This window comes from Melospiza melodia, chromosome 4, assembly GCF_035770615.1.
Source record: "Melospiza melodia melodia isolate bMelMel2 chromosome 4, bMelMel2.pri, whole genome shotgun sequence".
In the NCBI taxonomy this organism is placed as follows: Eukaryota; Metazoa; Chordata; class Aves; order Passeriformes; family Passerellidae; genus Melospiza; species Melospiza melodia.
Genome location: NC_086197.1, coordinates 97,724,399 through 97,747,325, shown reverse-complemented (window position 1 = coordinate 97,747,325; position 22,927 = coordinate 97,724,399). Strand labels below are relative to the sequence as shown.

The 22,927-nt window shown below is 43.4% G+C and overlaps 1 protein-coding gene across 12 annotated transcripts in view; it reads right to left on the bottom strand.

The window, feature by feature from the left end:
• SOX5 (SRY-box transcription factor 5) overlaps positions 1-22,927 on the bottom strand; it is a 595,693-nt gene that overhangs the window by 47,436 nt on the left and 525,330 nt on the right. For 11 of the 12 annotated variants that reach the window (XM_063155718.1, XM_063155717.1, XM_063155723.1 and 8 more), the window contains one exon: positions 5,881-6,027. In XM_063155718.1, coding sequence (XP_063011788.1) covers positions 5,881-6,027 — 147 coding nt within the window. The remainder of the gene's footprint in view (positions 1-5,880; positions 6,028-22,927) is intronic. The other variant, XM_063155713.1, reaches the window with a different exon arrangement.

Genomic DNA, 22,927 nt, shown 5'->3' with positions numbered 1-22,927 from the left:
GTGAACTTCATGTATTTCTCCTCATGGCAGGTTCCCCTTCTTCAGCATAAAGACCTTCTGCTAAATATTCTTTATATTTTTTAACTCTCCCCAGAGACCAAGGCCGCCCAAATGCAAGGAGCATCAGCAAAAACCACTGCAACCAGAAAAATAAAATTTTTTTCTCTGTTGCGTTATGCAGCTCCAGATTGCACGCTCTCCTAAATCCCTTTAATGCTATTTTTAGGACTTTGTGGACAACTGGCACCACTAGCTCAACAGCTCTCCCAGTGGCATTAAAAACCCTTGACTCTGTGACACTTTTCTTATTTGGGACCAGTGCAGTCTCCTCTTGCTCTTTCTCATTTCTTAGTTCCAACTGACAGAAGAAGGGCAGTTCTGTCAGGAAAGCTTCTGAGAATTATTGCTCAGGTATTTCTGAGTAACCTGAATGGGGTTCACTGATACAAAACTGATTAGAGCTACTGCCTGCTGCCCTCCCCACCAGTTTTATTTATTTACACCAGGTTCAGAAGGCATTAACAGCCAAGAACAGCAGAGAAAGGACACCGTGCCTGGTTTTTACCCCTTGCTTTACCCCTCTGCTCCTCCCTGAGTGGCTTTGAGGACCTCTCTCTCAGGAATAAAGCAGTCTTGATTGATAGCTGGGTATCTCACTTCTGCTTTGCCAGCAGAGATTTTGGAGGGTTTTTTCCCCTTTTTGTTGTATTTTACTCTCAGTTTTCACTGTAAGGAGTGCCAGCTGAGCCTGACAAGGGTTAATTGGCTGGCAGGGATCAGGGAAGAGGAGCTGTGGACAGCTCATCTGAAAAAGCATCCTAGCAGCCCCTCCATATATCAGATTTATTTTTAGGAAAGTGAAGAGGGCTGTTAGGCAGCAGAATGCTGTGCAAGGCCCTGCTGCTGTTTAGATGCTGCTATTAACATTGCTTGTATTGTTTGGAGCCCATTTGCTATTTCAGAAAAGCACCTTAAGAAGTTCCATTAATACTCATCATTTCCCTGTGCTCCAGCAAATGGTTTAAAAAGTCATTGTTTATGGGCCTGCATGTCAGATGCACAGGCAGGGGAGCAAGGGAGAGGAAAACAACTTCAAAGATTCTGTCACCAGCTCCCCATTTGACTATTTAGGATCAAAAGCACGGGCAGCAAAGGAGAAAGGCTCCCAGGTAAGGAGATTATTACCTACAAGATGGGCAGGGAGACAGGAGAAAGGAGCACAGCACAGATGAACACACAGCTCCCTGCTCATCACTGCCTCTGTGTGTAAACTTTCCCTTGATTATCTCACAGCTATTTCTGACCTGTTTGATGCTCTGGCAGGGGGATTGGGAAATGCAATCACTGGGAATGTTTTGGATGTACTGATGTATAATATTCTGGTGCTAATTGTTATTCCGGTGCTGAAAAGATTAATAGATTAATTTAGCAAGGATTTTTATTTTTTTTTTAAATCAGTGGCATATGAAGAATTGTGTCCAGCCTGGAAACTCTCAAACATAGAAGAGCTTGCAAGCGCTGGAGATAAAAGTTGTGTAAATATAGCCCAGTGTTTTATCAGGGATGCTGTGTCTAGCATCGCTTTGGTGAGAACTGCTGTCCTTAGCTGTAAAATACTGAAGTATTTTAGAAATGCCTGAATTTCCTGCTGCTTGGCATTCAGGCATTCAGCAGCTCTGAGCTCTCCAGCCACTGAACAGGACAAGGAGTGCCATCAGTACATGGGGCCTAATTGAGCTGTGGGTTAGTTCCACACAGGTTCCTCTTCTCTGCTCTTCAGGGAGAAGAATTTGCAGCCCTGCAACACAATCACCTGTACACAGGCATTTTATCAATTTAAATTAGATGGTTTCCATTAGCACGTTCAAAAATAGCAGCTCTGAGGGCACAGGGAGTCTGTGTGTCCACTTTCCACCAGGCTCCTCCACATCAGTCATGTGGCAAGGGAGTGATGCACAGAATGGGGACTAACGCTTCCCCAGGATAAAATTCCACATTCTGCACCACCATGTGGAAAGGAGAGATGAGAGGAAGGAACACAAATGCACCTAACATGGCTGCTTAGGGTGGCCATCGAAAATGAAGTTCAAGTCAACAATTTGCTTGGAGTAGAATCAGAAGTATCATGGAGATGATACAGATTTTACTGTTTTAGGGCCTTTTTCTTATTTCCTCCAGACAAGGAAACAAGGAAAAGGAATTTCCTTTTCTTTTTTCCACTATATTTTTATAAAGAAAGCTTTCCTACCAAAACCAGGCAGTCCCACCATCAGTTTTGCCTGGGATAGGAAAATCCACAGCCAGCTCCCCACAGAAGGAGCTCTTCTGCAGAGAACCAGAACCTTCTGGGCCACCTCCAGGCCCATCTGCACAAGCACCAGAACTTTCAAAGGCCATGGAATTGCTGCCCATAGGTGGCACGAAGGAAATTCCATCAGAAGTGTTCACTTTGGTGATCAGATAATGTGAAACCAAAGCACCCTCTTCAGTTAAAGACTCAGATCGATATTTCTCTGAATATTGTAGCTGAGGAGAATCTGACTGTGTGTATCCAGCTGCTCAGTGCTGCTCCTGCCCTGTCAGAAACACATTTCCTCTCCTTGTCACAACTCCCAGGTGCTGCTGCAGAGCATCACTGCCAGAGGTATTTGAATAGAAAAAAAAAAAATTGATTTGGACAATCTGTGTGCTCTTGTCATTGATGGAGACACAAGTGGGAGCAGGGTTAGGGCTGAGGCCACAGCAAGGTTAAAAGAGAAGTGCCCAGGAATTCTCTCCTGTCACATTTCACACTGAACTGCTCTTGTTTTACAGCAGATGCTACAGACAATACACTCTGCTCCACTAAACACGGGGAATGTTTAGCTGCATTTACAAGCTGCACTGCAAACTCACTCCAGAACTATTGCACTTGAAAGGTTCCATGGAAAGGGCCAGAATATTGCAGTGTGCAGGCACTGGATGCTGTATTTACCCTTGCCACATCAAAAAACAGACACAAAGGCAGGAATGAGCAGGGCCCTGACCATTTACAGGTGGGGGTGAAGCTGCAGGTATAAAACACCTGATCTGAGGGCACTGAGAGGTGGAGCTGCTGTCCTCACGCAGGGTGTAAAGGACCTGATCTGAGGGCTGGAGCTGCTGTCTTTGTGCAGGCATAAAACACCTGATCTGAGGGCACTGAGGCCTGGAGCTATCAGGTGGGAGGCCTACCAGCATGGCACAGGTCACAGTTCAGATAAACACAGTGCCCACAACACTGCTCTATTTTACCTTGTGCCTGGCCCTGTATAAGCAAGAAATTACTTGCAAGCAAGGCTTGAAATGCCCCACAAGGAGGGCTGGGAAGTTGTTCTGCCTGGTCCTTCCCTGCACCTCTCCACCTGGGAGCAGGGCAGCACGGGGCAGGCTCTGGAAATGCAGCCCAACGTGGCGAGCCCAGAGCTAGCTGCCTCTCAGGGGCTGAGGAGGGGGAGGCAGGATGTGCACGGTGTGCTCAGCGCCCCGGCTGTCCCCGAGCACTCCAGGAGGAGCTCTGCTCAAATTGCTGAATCCGGTTCCGCAGGCCGCGCGCGCCTCTCCTTGGACAGCCTCCATAGCTCTGCTCCTTCCCTCCGCTCTGCTGGCAGGCTCTGCTCCTCCTTGGAAGGGAGCACAGCCCAGCTCCTCACCAGGGCTGCCAGAACGTGTGCAGCACACAGAACACAGCCCTGAAAGGCTCCCCGAAAGGGAAGGGACGGGCTCTGCGGGTCACAGCTGCTGCAAGGGGAGCAGGGCAGCCCTGCTCAAACACTGCTGGGCCACTGATAAAAGCCCTGCCAGAACAGGAGGTGCCAAGGTCTTATAGGAGTTTCAGGGATGTTTTCAAGTCTTGCTAGATTTAAAGGATGATCCTTGGCAAGCTCCCCCTGATGCTTCTCAGCGTTTCTAGAGCCAACAGTTGTTCCATCTGCTGCTGAGGCTGACTTTGAAGAATCCTTGCAAAGAGCAGCACACTAACTTTAACACCATACGAGAGGAGAAAATGCCACAGCTTTTCAGAAGTGACCTAGATGTTTGCCAGTAGCTTGACACACTCTCAGGTGAGGCTGTCTCCTTGTCTCCAAACACTCGAGGGTATTACCAAAGCTGTGCCAGTGTAAACTGTGGGCTCAGAGATTCAGTAAACAGCTTCTACTGAAAGCTATTCTGAGGCATTAACTACTCCTCTGTGGAGGTCTGTACAGTAAGAGTGAGAAAGATCACCACAAACTAACCTCAGGAACCAAACTGCTTATGGGGATTAAAAAAAAAATAAATCAAAAAAAGTCTGTGAAACTCAAGACGTATTCCCTGACAACAGTTTGAAAAAAATTACATATAAAAAATCAGCAAAGAAAATAAACTTTTAGAGCTGTTGAACACAAACAAGCTTTGAAAAAGCACAGAAAGGTCCACACAGACACCAAGGAAGGTGTTTAGCTCCAACACATAAGCCTCAGTTTCTGCCATTGTGATGGATTTGCCACTGTTTTCTGAGCTAGGCCACTGCACTATTGTGTAAGCCTTGTTCTAATTGCTGTGGGCTCCAGAAAGGTTTCTTTGCCGTTTAGTATGATAAGTAGCTGTGCTCCCAGGCCGGGTTCAGAGCTGAGAGCAGCCCAGGCAGGTCAGGTGCCCTGAGTGCAGCTCCCACCTCGCTGCTGCTGCTGCTGCTGAGGACAGACAGAGGGATGTGTCTGTCACACACCATTACCATTAGAACAGAGCCTCCTTCTTTCATCCCTGCTGAACTCCCGGCTCTCTCAGCAGGAATGCTAAGTGAAATCAATGTCTGGGATTTCCAGCAAGAGCTGGGAGGTCACAGCCACTCTATCATTTCTCAGCATTCTCCCTTCTCCTTCCCTCGCGCTCCCTCCCAGCCTCCAACTGGCACACAGCAGATTGAAAACAGCATGCAGCACAGGACTTACTCTGCACAGTTCTACAGCCTTTTGGAGCCCCCTTCCTTCCCTTCTGGCCCACTTTTTTAGATTATTCCCCCCTCCCCTTTGAAAAATAAGTTCTGTTTGTCTCCTACGGAGCTGCAAGGCAAAGGCACTGCACTCCTGAAATTATGAAAAAGCAATAAAACAAAGGAGAAAACAGAGCTGATCTCGACAGCTGCCAGCAAAAGTGGTTATGCCCAATGTTACCAGCAGACATGGCAGGCCTTGGAATCCTGCAACTGCCACAAAACCCACACTGTGCCCCTGAGATCTCCTGAGAAACTCTCCTGCTGCACAGCAGAAGCAAATTCAACCCTGAGACTTAAAGTGCAGGAGATCTGCAAGCTGCCAGCCACACACAAGATTCCCCCCTTGTAAAATGCACAAACTGGGTAACCAAACACTTTTTAGAAAACCCCAAAATCTACAATCAAGTATTGCACAGCTTGGTGATTTCTTGCTCTAAGAGGCCAAGCCAAGGAAAAGCCACAGGAAGTCAGAGACTCTGCAGTGAGGAGAGAGAAAAGAGACGACCTAGAGCTTGATCCATCAAGACAGCAGCTCCTGATCTCAAGCCATGTCTCTCATTCCCTGAACATGCATCTCACCGTGCTGACAATGGTATTATTTATTTGTCTGGTTATTTTTAATCCGTGCTGCTTTACTGTTGGGGTACAAACAGGACACCACTGTCAGCTCAGGGCATCTCTCCTGACGTGATAAAGGGCACGGACAGCGTGCTGGAGGGCACTAACAAAAAGGAAGGACACATGTTCCACCCAGCTCCTGCTGTCACCCACAGAGGGCTGCTCTGTCCCCGCATTCCTCAGCTGAATTATTCCCAGATGTTTTAACAACAAATATTCTCCCATTGCAGGGGGACATCCCCAGAGGCCCAGGGCGGGTACGGTACCTTGCTCTTGGGAGGAGGGCTGGTTGTGCTCTTGTCTGTGTGGATGCTGGTGGGGGACACGGCAGCACCAAGGCTCCCCTGGGCAATGCCAGGGATCTTTCCTCCTGGAGACACCTGCATGGCAGCGAGCTGGGCAGCATACAACTGCTGGGAGACAGAAACAGACAGGGGAAAACGTGGGATGGGGAGCAACACAGCACAGAAACCATCATAGCTATTTATGAGATATAATTATAAATAATATTTATAATATTTATTTATGATACATAAATATAAATAAAGCATCTTCCCAAAACTTCTCCCACGGCACAGAAAACATTTTCCCTCCAATGGGCATTTTTTGTTTAGCACTTGTGTGTCTGAAGACAAGTCACGGACTTCTTTTATGAAAAGTCCTTTCCTTAGGATTTTTCCTCCTGAGAAGCTCAGAGGCCTCAGGAACAAAATGCAAGCAATGGTTATCTGCTGCTGTGGAATGCAACAGGTGCATCTGGGATTGGTCTCATGTGGTTCTTTGTAATTAATGGCCAATCACAGTCAGCTGGCTCAGACAGAGAGCCAAGCCACAAACCTTTGTTATTCATTCCTTCCTATTCTATTCTTAGCTAGCCTTCTGATGAAAACCTTTCTTCTATTCTTCTTGCATAGTTTTAATGTAATATATATAATAAAATAATAAATCAAGCCTTCTGAGACGGTTCTGTGCTTCCATTTCATATTTCTTTATTTTACTCACTGTGTTTTCCCTGTTTCTTTATTTTACTTGCCATGTTTTCCCTGTTTTCACCAGGCTGTAAGGTGTCTGGGACAGGGAATGCCAAAATTGTATTTAATAATGACTGTAGAAGTCCACTCTCAGTGGGATTGTGGGGAACCATTAGAGTCAATATAAATATACACATGTATTGATATGTGAATAAAATGCTGTCCATTAACTACTAGAAGCCCCAGTTAAATCTAAGAAACCTTAGATAGATGCAAATTTGGTCTTTGCATCTCTCTAAGAAACCTTACATAGATGCAAAGACGAAATCAATACTGGGAAGGGATTTTTCCATGCAACAGCCCAGAGCAAAGCCTTATTTCCAGGTGAAAAAATGGAATATATGAAATTTCAAATGTATGCTTTGCCCTCACTTCAGGGATGGACACACCTGAAGAGAATGAAACACACAGTGTGGTATGGATAAACCTGGAAGGAGGGGTGAAACAAAATCTATAAAGCCTTCATTCATGCTTTTTAAAACCTTCTGTCCTCCTGTTATCAGATCCAACATCTCACCTCAATTTGATTTATTTTGAGAATTAAAACCAAACATTCAATAAAATGTTATAAAAGGTCCCTTGTTAGAGTCCTCTCTTAAAAGTCTCTGTCTGCCACACAAACCAACTATTCTACAGAAAAAGCAGTATCAGGCCCAGCTCTCAAATGAAAAATGTGTTTATGAAATTGCAAAGGTCTGAAACCTATTTAACCAGGAAGATTGCTCCTATTTCAAAAAATGGAAAGAAATACACAGCATGCAGAACTTTTCTTAAAGTCTTGCTATTTTTTGACCTTTTGTATTACTGAATTTGTCTATTCATATTTAAATGTTTCAGGACATCTCCAGCCCATACCCAAGGAAAGGGCAAAGGTGTGACCAAGTGCTGTGAAAGACGGCTAAATGACAATAATTTGTAATTCATTTAATGGACAAACTGAACTCCAACAAAACAACATCTCTACCTCTGCTTCTCTAGTGGCATCAGATTTTGGAACAATCAATATTCAACTATCACCTAAAATACATCTGAAAACATGCAATATTGCATATGGGCAGGGGAGAGGAACCATAATCATTTAGCTATAAACAAACAATAGATGTTACTTTTTAACTGCTTTTCCAGAAGCCCAATTCTGCCTTCTTGAAGCATTATGTATCTTTTAAAATTCAGAATATGACCCTTATTTATTATATTTAGCAAAAATAAACCTACCTAAAGCTGTGGTGCTTCACTGATTGCAAGGGAATGCCTTGGCCACAATAAAGCAGTCAAGACCCTACAGATAAAAAGTCCTTATATCCTACACAGTAATGAAACCAACACCTCAAAAAGCAAGGAAAACAATGTTATTCTCTATCACACTGGTATACACAGGGTTTGAGCCTCTTAATTTTTACCCTGTGTAGGATTTAAGGACTTTTTATCTATAGGGCCTTGACTGCTTTACTGTGGCCAAGGCATTCCCTTGTAATCAGTGAAGCACTACACTTTGGGCAGGTTTATTTTTGCTATACATAATAAATAAGGGTAATATTCTGAATTTTAGAAGATACATAATGCTTATTCAAGAAGGCAGAACTGGGCTTCTGAAAAAGCAATTAAAAAGTAACATCTATTATATAACAATATAACAATATAGTTATAATAATATATATATTCTATTCTATTAATTATATTATATTATATTATATTATATTATATTATATTATATTATATTATATTATATTATATTATATTATATTATATTATATTAATTATATTATATTATATTATATTATATTATATTATATTATATTATATTATATTATATTATATTATATTATATTATATTATGATATAAATATTATATTATATTAATAATATTAATATGTATATATTATATATATACATATAATAATATAACAATATTGCACGTTTTGTTAATCTTTTCTCATTAACCTCTTGTGAAAACCTGCAAGGAAGCAAAATCATCCGAACAAGAGCACAATTTGATACACTTTAAAACAAGCAGGAGGTATTGTTAATTGTTTAATGCTGCCCCTCTATTTTTAAGGTTTCAAACAAAAGAAACCCTTTCTCCCTAGGTCAGCACCTAAACCATTTATGATTTTCCCAATACATGGAGCAGAAATATTCAGCTGCACTCTGTGAATGGAGCGGCAGCTCTTGGCTGGATGACTCTGTGTCACACCAGCAGCAAACCCAGAGGTGAGGGCAGCTCTGGAAACCTCCCCGTGGGCATTGCTGCTCCACGTTAACAATGCTCATTACTGCTCCGAGGCTACGCTCAGAATGAATTCTTGTTCTATTAATACAGAAAACGAGAATGAGATTTAACAGCAATTTTCAGAAGGGTTGAACAAAGTGCCAGCAATTACACAGGCAGCAATAGTTGATTCAAGCACCTATAGGCGTTTGGATTACAGTATTATCTCTTATTAAAATATTTTTATTAGTGAACAGTGGAGATTAAGAGCTGTTCATAAAAAAAACAAAACAGAGAGAGACAGGTGGTGGCGGGAACTGAATCAGTGACTGCAATAAATTTGTTTCTGATAAAGTATTTTTCAGTGACAATACCACAGTGATGAATTTACAAACCACAGCCCCTGAGTGTCTGAACTGTTGACTGATCCACCACTTCAATTTCTTTGTCATTCCGAGACCCATCATTAAAAATATACACATGAATGGCCTTGCTCTTTGTTTTTGGTTTTGTTTTTTTTTTTTTTTTTTTTTTTGCATAATCAGGGGTGGGAGGGGGGAATGGGATAAAATGAGACTCACTCAGAATACATGAATTTCATTTTTCTTTACCTCAAATTTATGCTTCCATAAGGTATGAAAACTTACATTAAGGCAAAAAGAATTTTGCAATTTTGCCTAATTTTGAATCTGCTCAGGTGGTTTTTTAGTTGAAAAGGAAAAAAGAATTCACTGAAAACAAACATTTGATGTACGTCCTACTGTGAGACAGGTTTTTAAAATTACTGGCAACATAGATAAAAGCTACAGAAATTAGAATTAAAGCTGCACTCATTAGTAATTGGTAGCAATGCTTGCTAGATATTCTACCAAAAAAAGTTCTTTATTTACATATTTGAAATGCCAGATTTTATTTTTGTCTGAGTTTCCTTCAAAGATTGTTAGTCAAGCATTTCAAAGGGACACAGTAACTGTACATCCAAACTTCAGCAAAGGCTTCTAAGTGCCCCTTGCTTGCATCCAATGGGAGATTTTCAGAAAACAAAGATAATATTGGAACACAAGGACAGCAGGCTCCTCTAAAAACTCACCAAAGAACACACTGCAAGGTGAATTTGCTAGCTTCCACTTTGGGGTCATTTCAGATAATAACAATAATAATAACAACGATAACATATAACATATGTTATTAATAACATATAGAGCTCAGGATCCTGAGAGGCATGTAACAGTATTTTGGTTTATTTGGGTATTTATTTTGTTTTGGTTTGTTCCACACAGTTCTGAGCACAGATGAGAGTTATTGCTGCTCCATCTCACACCTGCCTTAATCCCGAACAATTCCCACAAGGAGCTGCCCTCTCCCAGTGCAACTCTGGGGCAAAGGACCTTGTCTGCACTAAAGTTTCCTTTATTCACCAACCAAAAACCAGCAAACTGCACCAATTCACCCCAAAATGTGGGTGTGAGCCACACAGAGAACAGAGAAAATAGGCTAAATATTGGAACTTTGCAGTGCTCCTTGCCTTGGCCTCAAAACCCAGCTGGCTTCCTTTTAAACTCCCATCCTGGCTGTTCCCTGCATTCAGCCAAAGAGAAGAAGACAGGTAAGGAAATCACACATCAAGGAACAATAATAATTGTTAGAAATTTGGGACTGGGCTAGTTAACAGATAATTAACGTACAGCTTCTAATGAGAGAGCATTGGTGACAAGTAGAGGAATTCTCTACCTAGAGAAATTCTGACTCATGATGTTTCCATCAAGATCAGATGTGCTCCATGAAGGTGAACTTTGAACAAGATTTATTGTGCTCAGTCATATTTGACATCTTGTTCTGTCAGACCAGACAACATAATAGTCTCTCTAGCCTTAAAAAAGCCCTGAGACTTAGAAGGAAACGCTGAGGAAAACAAGTTCTCATTAGAAAAACTGTGCAGCATTCACGAAGAGAACAAGGCTCCGCTTGTGCCCAGGCACAGCCCCAGCAACCACCACCCCTCTCATGTTAGAAAAATATCACTGCTAGAACCAGGGACCACAGGGCTCCCCAGAACAGGATTCTGATCTCCAGGGTTCCAGGCTGCAGCCCTGCTCCTGAGAATAACCCACTGCAGCCTCCAGGCCCAACAATGCTTGTTCTGACTCCAGAACCGTGAACAAAGCCAAACACGCATGTGCAACTCATGGCAGCTCTGAGCGTTCTTGGAGACTGGTGTGACTTTGATGGGTAGGACACACATTTGAACTAAAGCACAACTCTGTATTTGCAGGAGCTCCCATGGGAAAGACACCAACTCTAACACCCTCAAACGGGAAGAATTTTCCCTGAAAAGCAATCCTTAACTCTGCCAGGGGATAAATCCTGCTCAACTATTACAAGGTGAGAAGCAGCAGCCACGGCACAGCTGGCAGCTCCTGGAGACACAGGAAGGGTGAAGGAAGCTCCTGATTAGAGCCCAGACCTGGTGGCTCCTCTGTCCCAGCCCCAGCAAGAAGACAATCCCTGCACAGGATGTAACTGCAGGAACTTATCAATGGACACTTCCTATCAGAGACCAACGAGATCTGTTCGTCTCTGGGATAAAACATCATTGCAAACTGTGTGTTTGGGATTGCCTGCTCCTTACAAGTGAAGAGATCTTAGCTGGAAAACTGCCCAAGTGGCCCACATATTCATACATCCCATGTTCACACCATGTGACACTAATTGAAATAGAGTGGCTATGTGGAGTGCAATTGGAGAGGAAATTTGATAATGTCTTATGGAAAAAGCCTGTTGGATGAAATGCTGCAGATAAAGCATCCCCTTCGAGGAAAGTAATTAATATTGTACATATTCTAAAATATTAAAAAAAAAAAAAACAAGCTGACAACAATTTATTCCTTTAGTTTGCTGTGCAGCGCCAGAATGTAATGTATTCTTGCTGCCACTATTATTAATTATTTTTTATGCCAATGGACCGTCTGATGTCAGAAAGAATGGCCAAAGAATGTCTTTAGAGCAAGGCCACCCTTCTGACAGCCTGTTGCTCATGGAGGATGCAGTAAAATGGCCGGAGGTGATGTGGGCAGTGCCAACAGGCAGGAGCACTGCTCTGTAATCAATATGAAGTGTCTGACTGAGGGCTGCACACGGACACTGGTGCTCTAGCACAGCTCTCCCAAACCAGCAGCTCCAAGTCAGACATTTCACTGCACATGAAAAACCTCACTACTGCCCATTTGTTTACCACAGGTATGCTTCCCAGGAGCTTGGGTTTTATACATATATCCAGATTTTTGTAACTAGCTCAGAGCACCTGACTCCAGTAAGTGGAATTTTGCATTTGAGAGACCAAAATTCTCCGAGCGGCCGTTTGACAAAACCCTTATTTCATATTGCATTGCTTGACTTGCCTGGTGCTGTACAAAATCATTCATTGTTACCCATTAAGTGCCCAGAGTGGTTAACAAGCAAGCACTGCCAGCAGAATTACTGTAAATAAGGTTCTATATATTTCAGATTGCCGAGCTATAATTAAGGCATTTCACTATTTTACACACATTTCCTTAAGCAACTCTTTCTCCAGTTTTTATTTATAGATTTTCTGTTTGCATTTTAAGTTGTTGTATTCAACAGGGAATTAAGTCGGGGAAAATCTGTGCCTGCTTTAGGACTGATACTGAATTAATTACTCCAAATCTGAATACTCCGTGTCTCCTGAAGTTAAGTGCAGAGCTTGTAGTGGAAAGATTAAGGTCAACTGCATTTCTTATTTTGAGAACATGGATTTGCTGACTTGAATGCTGATATGGCATCAGGTTCTCATATATTGATGATATTCTGAGATTCCTTGGTGACTTGTCCCTCTTCTTCAGGCATGAAGCAGTGACAAAGGTGTTCTGCACTCAACCTGCTCTGGAAACCTTTTCTTGAAAAGCTGTGGTAAGAAGTGAGCCCTAAAATACTGAAGTCCCTCTTTAAAGTAAGATGAGATGATAGTAAAGATGACGTCAATTGACAGTAAATGAAGTAAAGAGATGATAATCACCTACCAGAAGAAACAATGCCAAATTAGTTTGTTGGGAGGGGAAATAAACAGATGTAAAAACTCACTTTGGATACCTTTTGCCCCCCTATATCTATGTCTTTATGTATTAACTGTGATATCCAACAGTCAAATGAGGAACATTTTCTTTCCTGTCTGTTTTCATTCCAACACTAAGAGCATTTTTGAACCTGAAGTATCCTACAGCTGTACCCAATGTCCTTGGAGTGACAAATTAACGTTGTTCCTCACTTATCTGACACATCCAGGAGTTCAGCGACATCTACTCAGCTCACTCAGAAATTTAATTTGCTCTTTGACCCGAGCTGTGCTGTGCGGCCAAAGCGCAGGAGGCAGGGAGTGACACGTGCCCAGCCCATCACAAACGGGGCTGCTCTCCTCCAGAGAGGAGGAGTGGGATGTCTGTGCCCTGAAGGGAGCTCAGCACTGTGTCTGAGCTGCTCCACCGTGCCAATTCTCCCTGGGGAGGGCCCAGCAAGGAGCAACCACAGGTGGGAGAAGAACATTGAAAGGCGCAGGCCAGGATGGACAGACCATCCGAGCTGCAGAAGAAAATGGACTTGCTCTGAGAGCTAAACCAAACCAAACTGATTTCTAAAACAGTTCAGAAGACATTCTTTTCTGTTTCCCACTTTCCTTAGCAAAAAATACTAACAGAATGTGACACAGGATCTTTATTCAGCTGTGTAAGTTATTTTATTTTATTTCCTTTAATTTTCATTCTGGAGACGGACAAAGTAGAACAAGGTTATTATACTGGGGGAGAAGAATGTCACTCCTCCAGTGTAACCTTTCCAGTTACGAGCGTCTGTGGCACAGAAAATTTTCAAATACGTTCAACTAAATTTACCTCTCATGTAATATTTTTCCATGTTCATTGCTTTAAAATCTCCTTTCCCAATCCCCAAGAAGGCCAACAAGTCCCACCTGATCCTGTGAGGTCAGATGTCAGTTCAGGGCAGCAGCTGTCCTCCCCAGCAGCACACTGGGATCCCTTTCTATAGAAAGAATATTGCACAAGGACTAGGGAAAGCTCCAGCTCACACCCACCTTTCCTCTGGCCTTACCCACACAGAATCCCCTCTTCTGAGCACAGTTCTTTTGTTCTGGGCACTGGTAAAGACAAGCCTTGCAGAAGAAGTCCATCAAACCTGTTGGACCTGTGGGAAACTGCAATTCCAATCACTGGCAAAGAGATTGGAACCGGAATTATTCCCAGTTTTGAACCAGAATATTTTGAGCCTCACTGTGTCAGGGGAAATCTGTGTTCCAAAACAGAAAGCAGCTGAGTTTGGCTTCGGTCAGAATTCTGATGCTCTCAACAGGGAATCCCATCAACCTGGAACTCATGGAGGGCCTAATTTCAAATGAACCCCACTGCTGGAAGCTGGTAACCTGGATGCTTAAAACACAAATGTGTGTTGGTTAATTGGAGTGCTTGAACTTGGGGGGGCACAGGCTACACCCAGGGGATGTTAGAGTATGGGAGTGCCATTATCTGAACTCAGAACTGCTGAGAGAGCAGAAAGCTCTCAATTAATGTAATTATTATGGAGTTTGCTTAGCTATAGGAAAGTCCCTCTTTAACAGAATGAAGTAACAGAACCAATAGCTGTTTGAGTTGTTGTTTGATTTTAATGATAAAATGGGTGTGCTCTGTACAACTCCCCCTCCAATGGAGCCCATAAAACTCCAGAGAGCCTGGAACCTCTGTGAAGCTTTGGCAAACCTCTCAGGAAATAACATAAGAAGATGTTTTTTGGTTCATCTCACCATTTCCATGCTCACACTGATGTAATGGGAAAAGTGACACTTTCCATACTCCATTAGCACACGTACGGAAGTTCAGTCTTTAATTCGTGGAGAATCTGTTCCCTCAGAGTGGTCTCTGCAAACACGTGAGGTCCCTGAGGGCTCAGTTCCTGACTCCCACCACCAGGAACTGCAGCCAGCAAGGTCCAGTCACGCTGCAAGGCCAGGCTGCCACCCATGCACAGAAAGCTGGATCCCACCCCAACGCTCCTCTTTGGCACAGCCTGCACTGGAGCCTTAAGGAGCTGTAGGCACAACAACGCCATTCAAAGTCAAAGGGAATTTTATCTTTAATTTTCATGTCCCTCTCATGCTGTGCAAGCACAAGAGGAGCCACGAGATGAACTCTGGAACTCTGCAGGGCTGCTCTGGTGCTACAACAGCCAGGAATGGCTGGAGCCTCCTGCTCCCACTGCAAGGGCAGGTTCTGTCCCTACCATCAGTCCAGCCAGGGAAAATCCAGCCTTCTCCACATTTCTGCACTGCCACTTCTCCCACTGTCCCATCTGGGTTATGTCACCACATTTCTCCTCCCAGAGAAAAGCAAGGCACAATTCTTCCCAAGAATACTTATCGGTTTCACATTCTCTGAACCTCAGAGAAAGAAAACACAATTCTTATCATTTGCTGTGCCTGTGTTTGTGCAAAAGCAGAATGCAATATGGAGATTATTTACACAAAGTGATGGGGTTTTGGTTCCTTGGCCTGTCAGGGCCAGGTGTGTGTGTGTTGGGACTGTGGGCTGACAGTCATGAGATTCTGGGCAGTGTGTTGAGGGCTTGCCAGATTCAGTTTAGATGTAATGTGATATAGAATATACATATAGAATAATATAGTCTAATATGTAGTATATATATATATATTGTCTATAGTATATATATAGTATATATATAGAATAACATAGTATAATATATAGTATATATATTGCCTATAATATATATATAATATATATATAGAATATATATATAGAATAATATAGTATAATAAAATGATTAATTAGCCTTCTGATGTCCATGGAGTCTCCTCACCATCCCTCCCTGCCACAGGGCCATTCTGTGTTCACAGATCACCCTAAAGAAAGGGCCCACACTCTGCTTTGCCTCTTCAGCATTTGCTCTCTGGACTAGACAAGAGTGAATGCACAAATTCACCCCTCTGAATTCTGGTTATTGAGGCAAAAAAGGATGTCCTGATGTCCCTCACAAGGCCACACACTGCCATTTACCTCCCAAAGAATTCCACAGTAACTACATTTCCACTGATTAACTACCAACAAGGTCTATAAACCATTAGATCCACCCCTGATTATTTATTAAATCTGTTTTCCACAACTTTTTTTTGAGGCACTGAGTAAACTGGCAAAAAAAGAAAAGAAAAAGGAAATAGACTCCTGAATGAAAACAGTGCTTTTTGAAAAGTGCCCTCCACACCAATTTCCAGTATGGAAATTTGTAACAGAAAGATGGATCTGCTTGTACAAAACCATGTAAAGTACTGAAATCATCTTAGGAGACATTTTTCAATTGTTAATCATACAGCTAGGTTATAAAAGAGCTAATCCATATCTTTAAATTGTTCATCTGGAAATTTGGATTAGGAGGAAAAAACCCCAGCAATTTTCATGTTTTATAATGAAGTATCAAAACACGAAACTCTTTTCAATCCAAAAAAGTGAGTCAAAATTGATGTAAAAGCACATTTTAAATTGCTTCTGGCTGAGTAGCTGCCTACAAAGCAGAAGGGGTGGGAGCACCAAAGAGTTTGCAATGGAAACCCTAAGAAGCTTTTACTGCAGTCACACCAACAAGAAATAAATGCTATCATGAAGCAATAACATCCTCCAGAAATCTTTCTTCATTACTTCATTCCCAAATTTCTCATTTCACTTGAGTTTCTTGGGTCTGAGGATGGAGCTAATGAGTGAGGAGGTGTCTGAGTGGGTGTGAATTAGGGGCACTACTCAAATAGAAGCTATTTTAACAGTTCTGTGTTTAATTCAGTCTGGAACTTGATATTTTATTTTTTTTCCAGGTGAAATACACATTCCAAGGCTAAGAGTGACTTTGGCAAAGCACAGACAATGCCTAGACTTACTCCTATTATTATTATGGAGTATTAGAGAGGAACTCATGCTTCTGCTCCTTTGCTACCCCCAGCATTCTGCCCACCAGTCTAACAGAGATGGAATGGTCACACTCTCATTTCCTGAGCCCAGAGACTCCTCAGAACATGGATATTTCCAGTGACCGGGTCAGAAAACACCCCTGATGGCTGCTCTGCCCCAACCCTGACTCTCCCAGCCCATGCTCACAGCAGCCCATGGCAGATGTTCTAACATCTGCCTGTTTGAGTGACTCTCGGAGCTGCTCAGGGTGGCATTGCTCCCTCAGCAATCCACTGGTAAATTTGTCTCCATTCCACAGTTTGAGTGACCCTCTTGGTGCTCCTCAGGGTGAGCAGCACTCATGGTTTCCTCAACCAGCCACTGGTAACTTTATCTCCATCCCACACTGGAATGGCAAGCAGGGAGTCTCCTGCCTCCCTGCACAGAGCAGCAATGCCCTCCCCACAGTCCTTTCCTCTGTAAAGACCAGGGACAAGGATCCAGCACAAGAAGAGGGAAGGTCTGTGCCTGGCTCGGCTGACATCTGGAGCGTTCCTGCCATGGAACTTTCTGTGACAGACAGCAGCACTGCCCAGGGCCCCAGCGTGGGAGGCAGGAATGAGGCACAACACTGCAGCCCTCCATTACGCAGGGACAGTCCCTGTTTGTGCCAAAATCAGCAACTGCAGGACATCTCTCAGCTTCTCCAGCTCACACCGTGGCACAGCACAGGCCTCTGCTCAGTGATCACAATCACCACAGGAAAACCAGGGCTGCAGCAGCAGAAAGCACTTGCCAGCATCACAGCCATGAAGTGCAATGCTTACCCCCACCATCCATATTTCTGTTAACATTAACGTCAGCATCACTGACCACTGCCCAGAGTCACCTGGCATGCAATGGAAGGAACGTGGCTGTGAAAGCATAGGGAAGCAATGTCCTGAGATATCCACACCTCCGCTGACACAGGGAGCTGGGAGTCCACACTGACCCCTTCTCCATGGCTCTCCCAAATTCCAGCTGCTCCAGAACTGCACAGGCAGCTGGTCCTGCTGCTCCAGACACCACAGAAATATTCTGACCTTATGGTCCATCATTACTAGTTACTAACTGGAATTACCTAGGACAATGAAGAAGGAACCTGAGGCACAGCAGAAAAGGGACATAAAGTGGGAACAGTCTGAGCTCATCACCCTCATCTCGCTGTATAAAAACTGGAATGGAACTCGCAATGTTATGCCAGATGATTTACACATGTTAGGCATCCATGGCTAAAGGTTATTCTCGTCCCACTATCCTGAATAAAAAAAGGAAATAAGTAGCTAATCTGTGCTCAGCACATCTATGTAATTGTTAAAAATTTTGTGCCAGCAGCTGAATTCAAAGTGAACTGTATGTGTCCTCTCTGCATCTCATGAAAAACACACATTTTCCTTTTTTTCTCTTTGTACAAGTCAGATGGAGAGAGGTTCTGTCTCCCCCAAAGCCTCCAATGGGTAAGGCACAGAGCTGCATTTTCAGGACACAACATGTGGGGAAGGGCAGACAACTCCCCCAGAGCTGCCTGCAAATTCCTTTGGCTTTGTGTGGAGAACATATATGTTAACATAAAGCGGAGTGTGAACCCAAGGAAAATGAAGACAAACACTGACAGCTGGCCAATCCTGCCCTTCTTTACTGTGTTTGCCTCAAATATAGTATGTTTGTAAGAATGTGTGAAACACTTCTGAAAATAACAAGCATGGGAACACACAACTTACAATCCTCCTCAGAAGGATCTGATTTACTGAAATTCATGGAGAGACGTCAGCACAATTCCAGGAGGAGTTACAAACTTAACTTGGTGAATATCCTGTGAATTTGGGAACCTGCGTATTTCACTGGAGGGTTTTTATTGCATGGCCAAGGTTACAGAGATTTTATTTAATAACTCACTTCTCATTTTTATCTTCACCTTAATGTGTCCCAGAGAATCAGCCTGGTGCTCGCAGCACACACAGCAGTTTCCTTCAGCAGTGGGGTGTTCCACTCTGCAGAAGGACCCTGAACAGTTCCCATTGCCAGCCAGCCAGGCTGTGGGACAGGCAGCCCTTGGCTCCTCAGCCCAGCAGTGACTGGCAGTCCGTCTGTCTGTCTGTCTGTCTGTCTGTCTGTGTGATCCTCCTCCAGGGAATCGGGAGAAGGAGATTCACACCCCCAGCACACGAGGGACAGATGCTGCAGGGCTCATCCCCAATTAAGGCAGACCAATTATGGTGAGTCAGATCTCTTCAAACACACTTCTGCTCTGCAACTCCAGGCCCTGAGCTCAATATTTCATATACTGCAAGCACAGGGAGCTTTCACCTGCAGAAGGAGGAACTTTGACTGAAAGACAACAGTCATCCTGAAGGGCCCTTTGCCTTCATTTATTGTGTGAGGGGATTACACTGATTCTAATGAGCTTAGGATAAGCAACATCCTAGAGGATGCACAGCACAGATTTTCCTCGTGAGATTGGAAATACCTTACCAAATTACTATTATTGGAAGTATCTTACCAAATTATTATTACTGGAAATATCTTACCAAATTAACTGGAGTAATTATAATAACAATAAATAATATATAATTATAAATAATACATAATAATAAATAATTATAAATGTATATTATAATTATATAAATACTATAATACAGATTTACTATATATAAAAATTATTATATTACAATACTTATAATACTTATAATACTATATTATAATTATATTGTATGTTATAATATTATATTATGCTGTATGTTTTATGTATTATGTATTATATATTACATACTATATACTATATATTATATTATATTGTATATTATATATTTAATATATGTAACTAACTACAAAATATAATATATATTATAGTATAATATATATTTTAATATTATATATTACAATTATCATAATATTATATGATGATAAATATTATAGTACAATATACATTTATTTTCATATAATTATAATTATAAAATTATATTTATAATTAGTGTCAAATTGTTCCCTAAGAGCCACTGCTCTTACAGATGGCACCTCCCAGTGTCATCAGTGCCACCTTTTCAGATTCTGCCCCTCCTGAAGTAAGGCTCTGCGTGAGCTGTGAGCTGTTTTGCCTGACCAGGCTGGCAGCAAGCAGGAGATGCTCAGGGCCAGTTTAGGGTGCCCCAGCAGGATCCCATGGCATTTTCACACCTGGGGGCTGCCCTGCCCCAGAGCCCATGGTCAGCTGTCCCCCCTTGCCCTGCGTGAGCAGGGAACCCCCAAGATGGGCTCTGCTCCCAAAACTGGCCCAGGAGCCCCAAAACTGGCCCAAAATTGCCATCAGAACCGTCCTCCCTCCCTCCCTTCCTTCCCTCTGCCCTGCCTGTCCTGCACACCCTGATGCTGTGACTGAGCTCTGCTGTCACTCTCTGCACCACGAGAGATGGATGGGACACACCAAGCCCAACCTAGGCGACCTTTGGATGTGACAAGATTTTTAGGTCAGTCCTGCTAAATGGAAGCCTTGGTGGATGGAGGCTCGCCTCAGGGTGAAATTTCCAGTGAATTTATTATCTCCCAATGCCCTTTGGACTGCTTCCCACCATCAAACACCATGGCAGCATTCAGAACAGGAAGAAATACATTAACTGGAATCTGATCGTTTTAAAAGGTTACAGCTGCCCAAATATAATTTAATTTCATACTTGCCCTTTGAGGGTTTGGTGTATATTTTCATTTTATGACTGCAAATGATAAAGCTCTTAGGATTCCAGGCAATAAAAAGGAAAAGGGGGGAGAAAGTATTTTAAGGGTTGGATGTCTATTCAGCTCATAGTCAATGAGTAAAGTGACACATCAGCTTTTCTTAAAAAATGGAACATTTCCTCAGTTTTCAGTAGTCATTTCTCTCCACACTTGCTGCGGAACAATGCCTTTTAGTGAAAACAAACCTGGAATGCCTAAATCCCCAGGGAGCTCCTGCAGGGTGCCCAGGGGACACCAAACTCACTAGAGAACCTCTAAAAGGAGAAAAGGAATTTGGGGAAACTGAGCCTACGTATTGGGGAAAAACTTGCACTTTGACTCAACTTCAGGCACAAGCTTGGGCTATCCTGGCACAGCAGAATAATTCAGTTTGACACTGTGGAAGCTGCATCTCCAGATACCTGGTAACTTCTGTTGAGAAAAGTTCCACTGATGGCTTTGGAAAGGAAAACAGAGCAAGGCTCCTGACCTCAGTGGTTTCTCGTCCAACACTTTGATCTACAGTAATTAGGTATTTCATAGTTACAAACTGTGCCTAATATGAGCCCCCATTCATAAAAAGGTGATTTAATACCCTGGCTGCTAGCAGTCAAGCCTGGCAAGAAATCAGACTTACTAAAAGAAAGGGGAAGAGTTCAGAAACTTCCAAAGGCTTGCACAGTTCTTGCCATATGCAGTTTGTGTCCCAGGCCAGGGATGCACTTCTTGTGCACACATTTACTGCTCTGTTCCTTCACTTCTGCCTTGGCTCCTGAAAGCGACCTGAACTTTGGGCACCAAAAACGGCCATGAGATGGACTGCAGTGAGAAATGAGGCATAAATCAAAATCCTTCCACATTCAGATATTACACCAATCTGACAGCAAACCATGCCATCTGATGTGGGCACAACAGACAGCAACAGTCCCAGAGAGCATTTCCTGAGCTGTGCTTTAGGATGAACAACTGCAGTAATTTGGCTGGGGACCCACAGCAGCAGGTCTGTATCAGCAGGCACTATCTATCTGTTAGTGCAGGTTTGTCAGGTTCCCCCTGTCCCACAGGCACTGCAGGGTGAGCACGTCACTGATTTGCACTTTTCCCGTGTAAATACACACTGCTGGCAGAGCTCAGCACGGAGACAGCGAACTCCAGAAATATCCACAAACACTTCCCAGGCTGGCTGCAGCTCCCACAGCCCCAGAAGGGCCCAGTCTGGGATTCCAGAGAGAGCTCCCCCAGCCAGCCAAGCAGTGTGAGTCCCCTCCTCTCCCCCCTCTGGACAGTTTGCTCAGGATTATACAATCTGATTTGCATGATTATATAATCTTCTTTTCAGCAACATCCCTCTGAAAAGAGCAAACAACATAATAGGAAAACCAGCAGCACCAGCCAACTCTTTCAAAACCCAGTGTCTGGAATGTGCAAAGGACACAAAGTAAGGGGGGGGGGGGGAAAAAGGAAGTCTTTTTGGTTCTGTTACCAGATTCTTCATAGAGACCTTTCCCAGGAGCATTAATTCCCAATGAATGTAAGCCAAGAAACAATGGGAAACACAAACACCTCACAGACCTGCACTGTGGCCAGTACAGGAAGGGAAGCACCTCAAGGTGTGTACAAGGGTTGTTATTTGCCTCTTTAACAACAAAAGTTACTCTGGGGCAGTGTGAGAACTCTCAGAAGGTCTTTCCTGACACTGGCAGGCAGGGGCTGCCACTGCTGCTGTTCTGGTTTTGTCTTGCTGAACTCAGCTTTGACACCACAGTTCCACTGATCTGAGCTGGGGTTCTGTGGCACAGACATAAAGCAATGTCCTGGCTTACACAGCCACCTCCACTCCTTGTTCTTCCCTCAAACACTCAGACTTTGTCTCAGGACACTGACTAAGTGAAGCCTGTCATATTCCAATCTGCAAGCAGGCTCTTCTGCTGGCTGCTAAAACTACTTATGATGTCAGTTACTCCAGCAATATTCATCTAAAATTAATGCCTTATAAATAATCAAGGAGTGATCTGCTGCCGTCTGTCAGGCTAACCCCAAGAAGGAGCAAGGGTAACATTTCTGCAGGAGAGAAGCAGGGAAGGCACACTCGCCAGACAGGCACACACTCCTCCCTGCATGACCCGCTTTATTTCCCTGCTCACACCATGGACTGAGGTGTCTCACACAAATGGCCACTAACTCAGGGACACTGGGGCTGCCACCCAGGGCAGCTGGGCATCCCAATGTCAGGTTTCCAAAGGTTCTTTGTTATCTCTTCTCCAGATGAAACAGAGCTCTGTTTAACTAGTCCATGCAGGTCAGTGTTCAATGTCTCACCTCCCCAAAAACTGGGATAGTGGCTATGGATCAGGGCCTA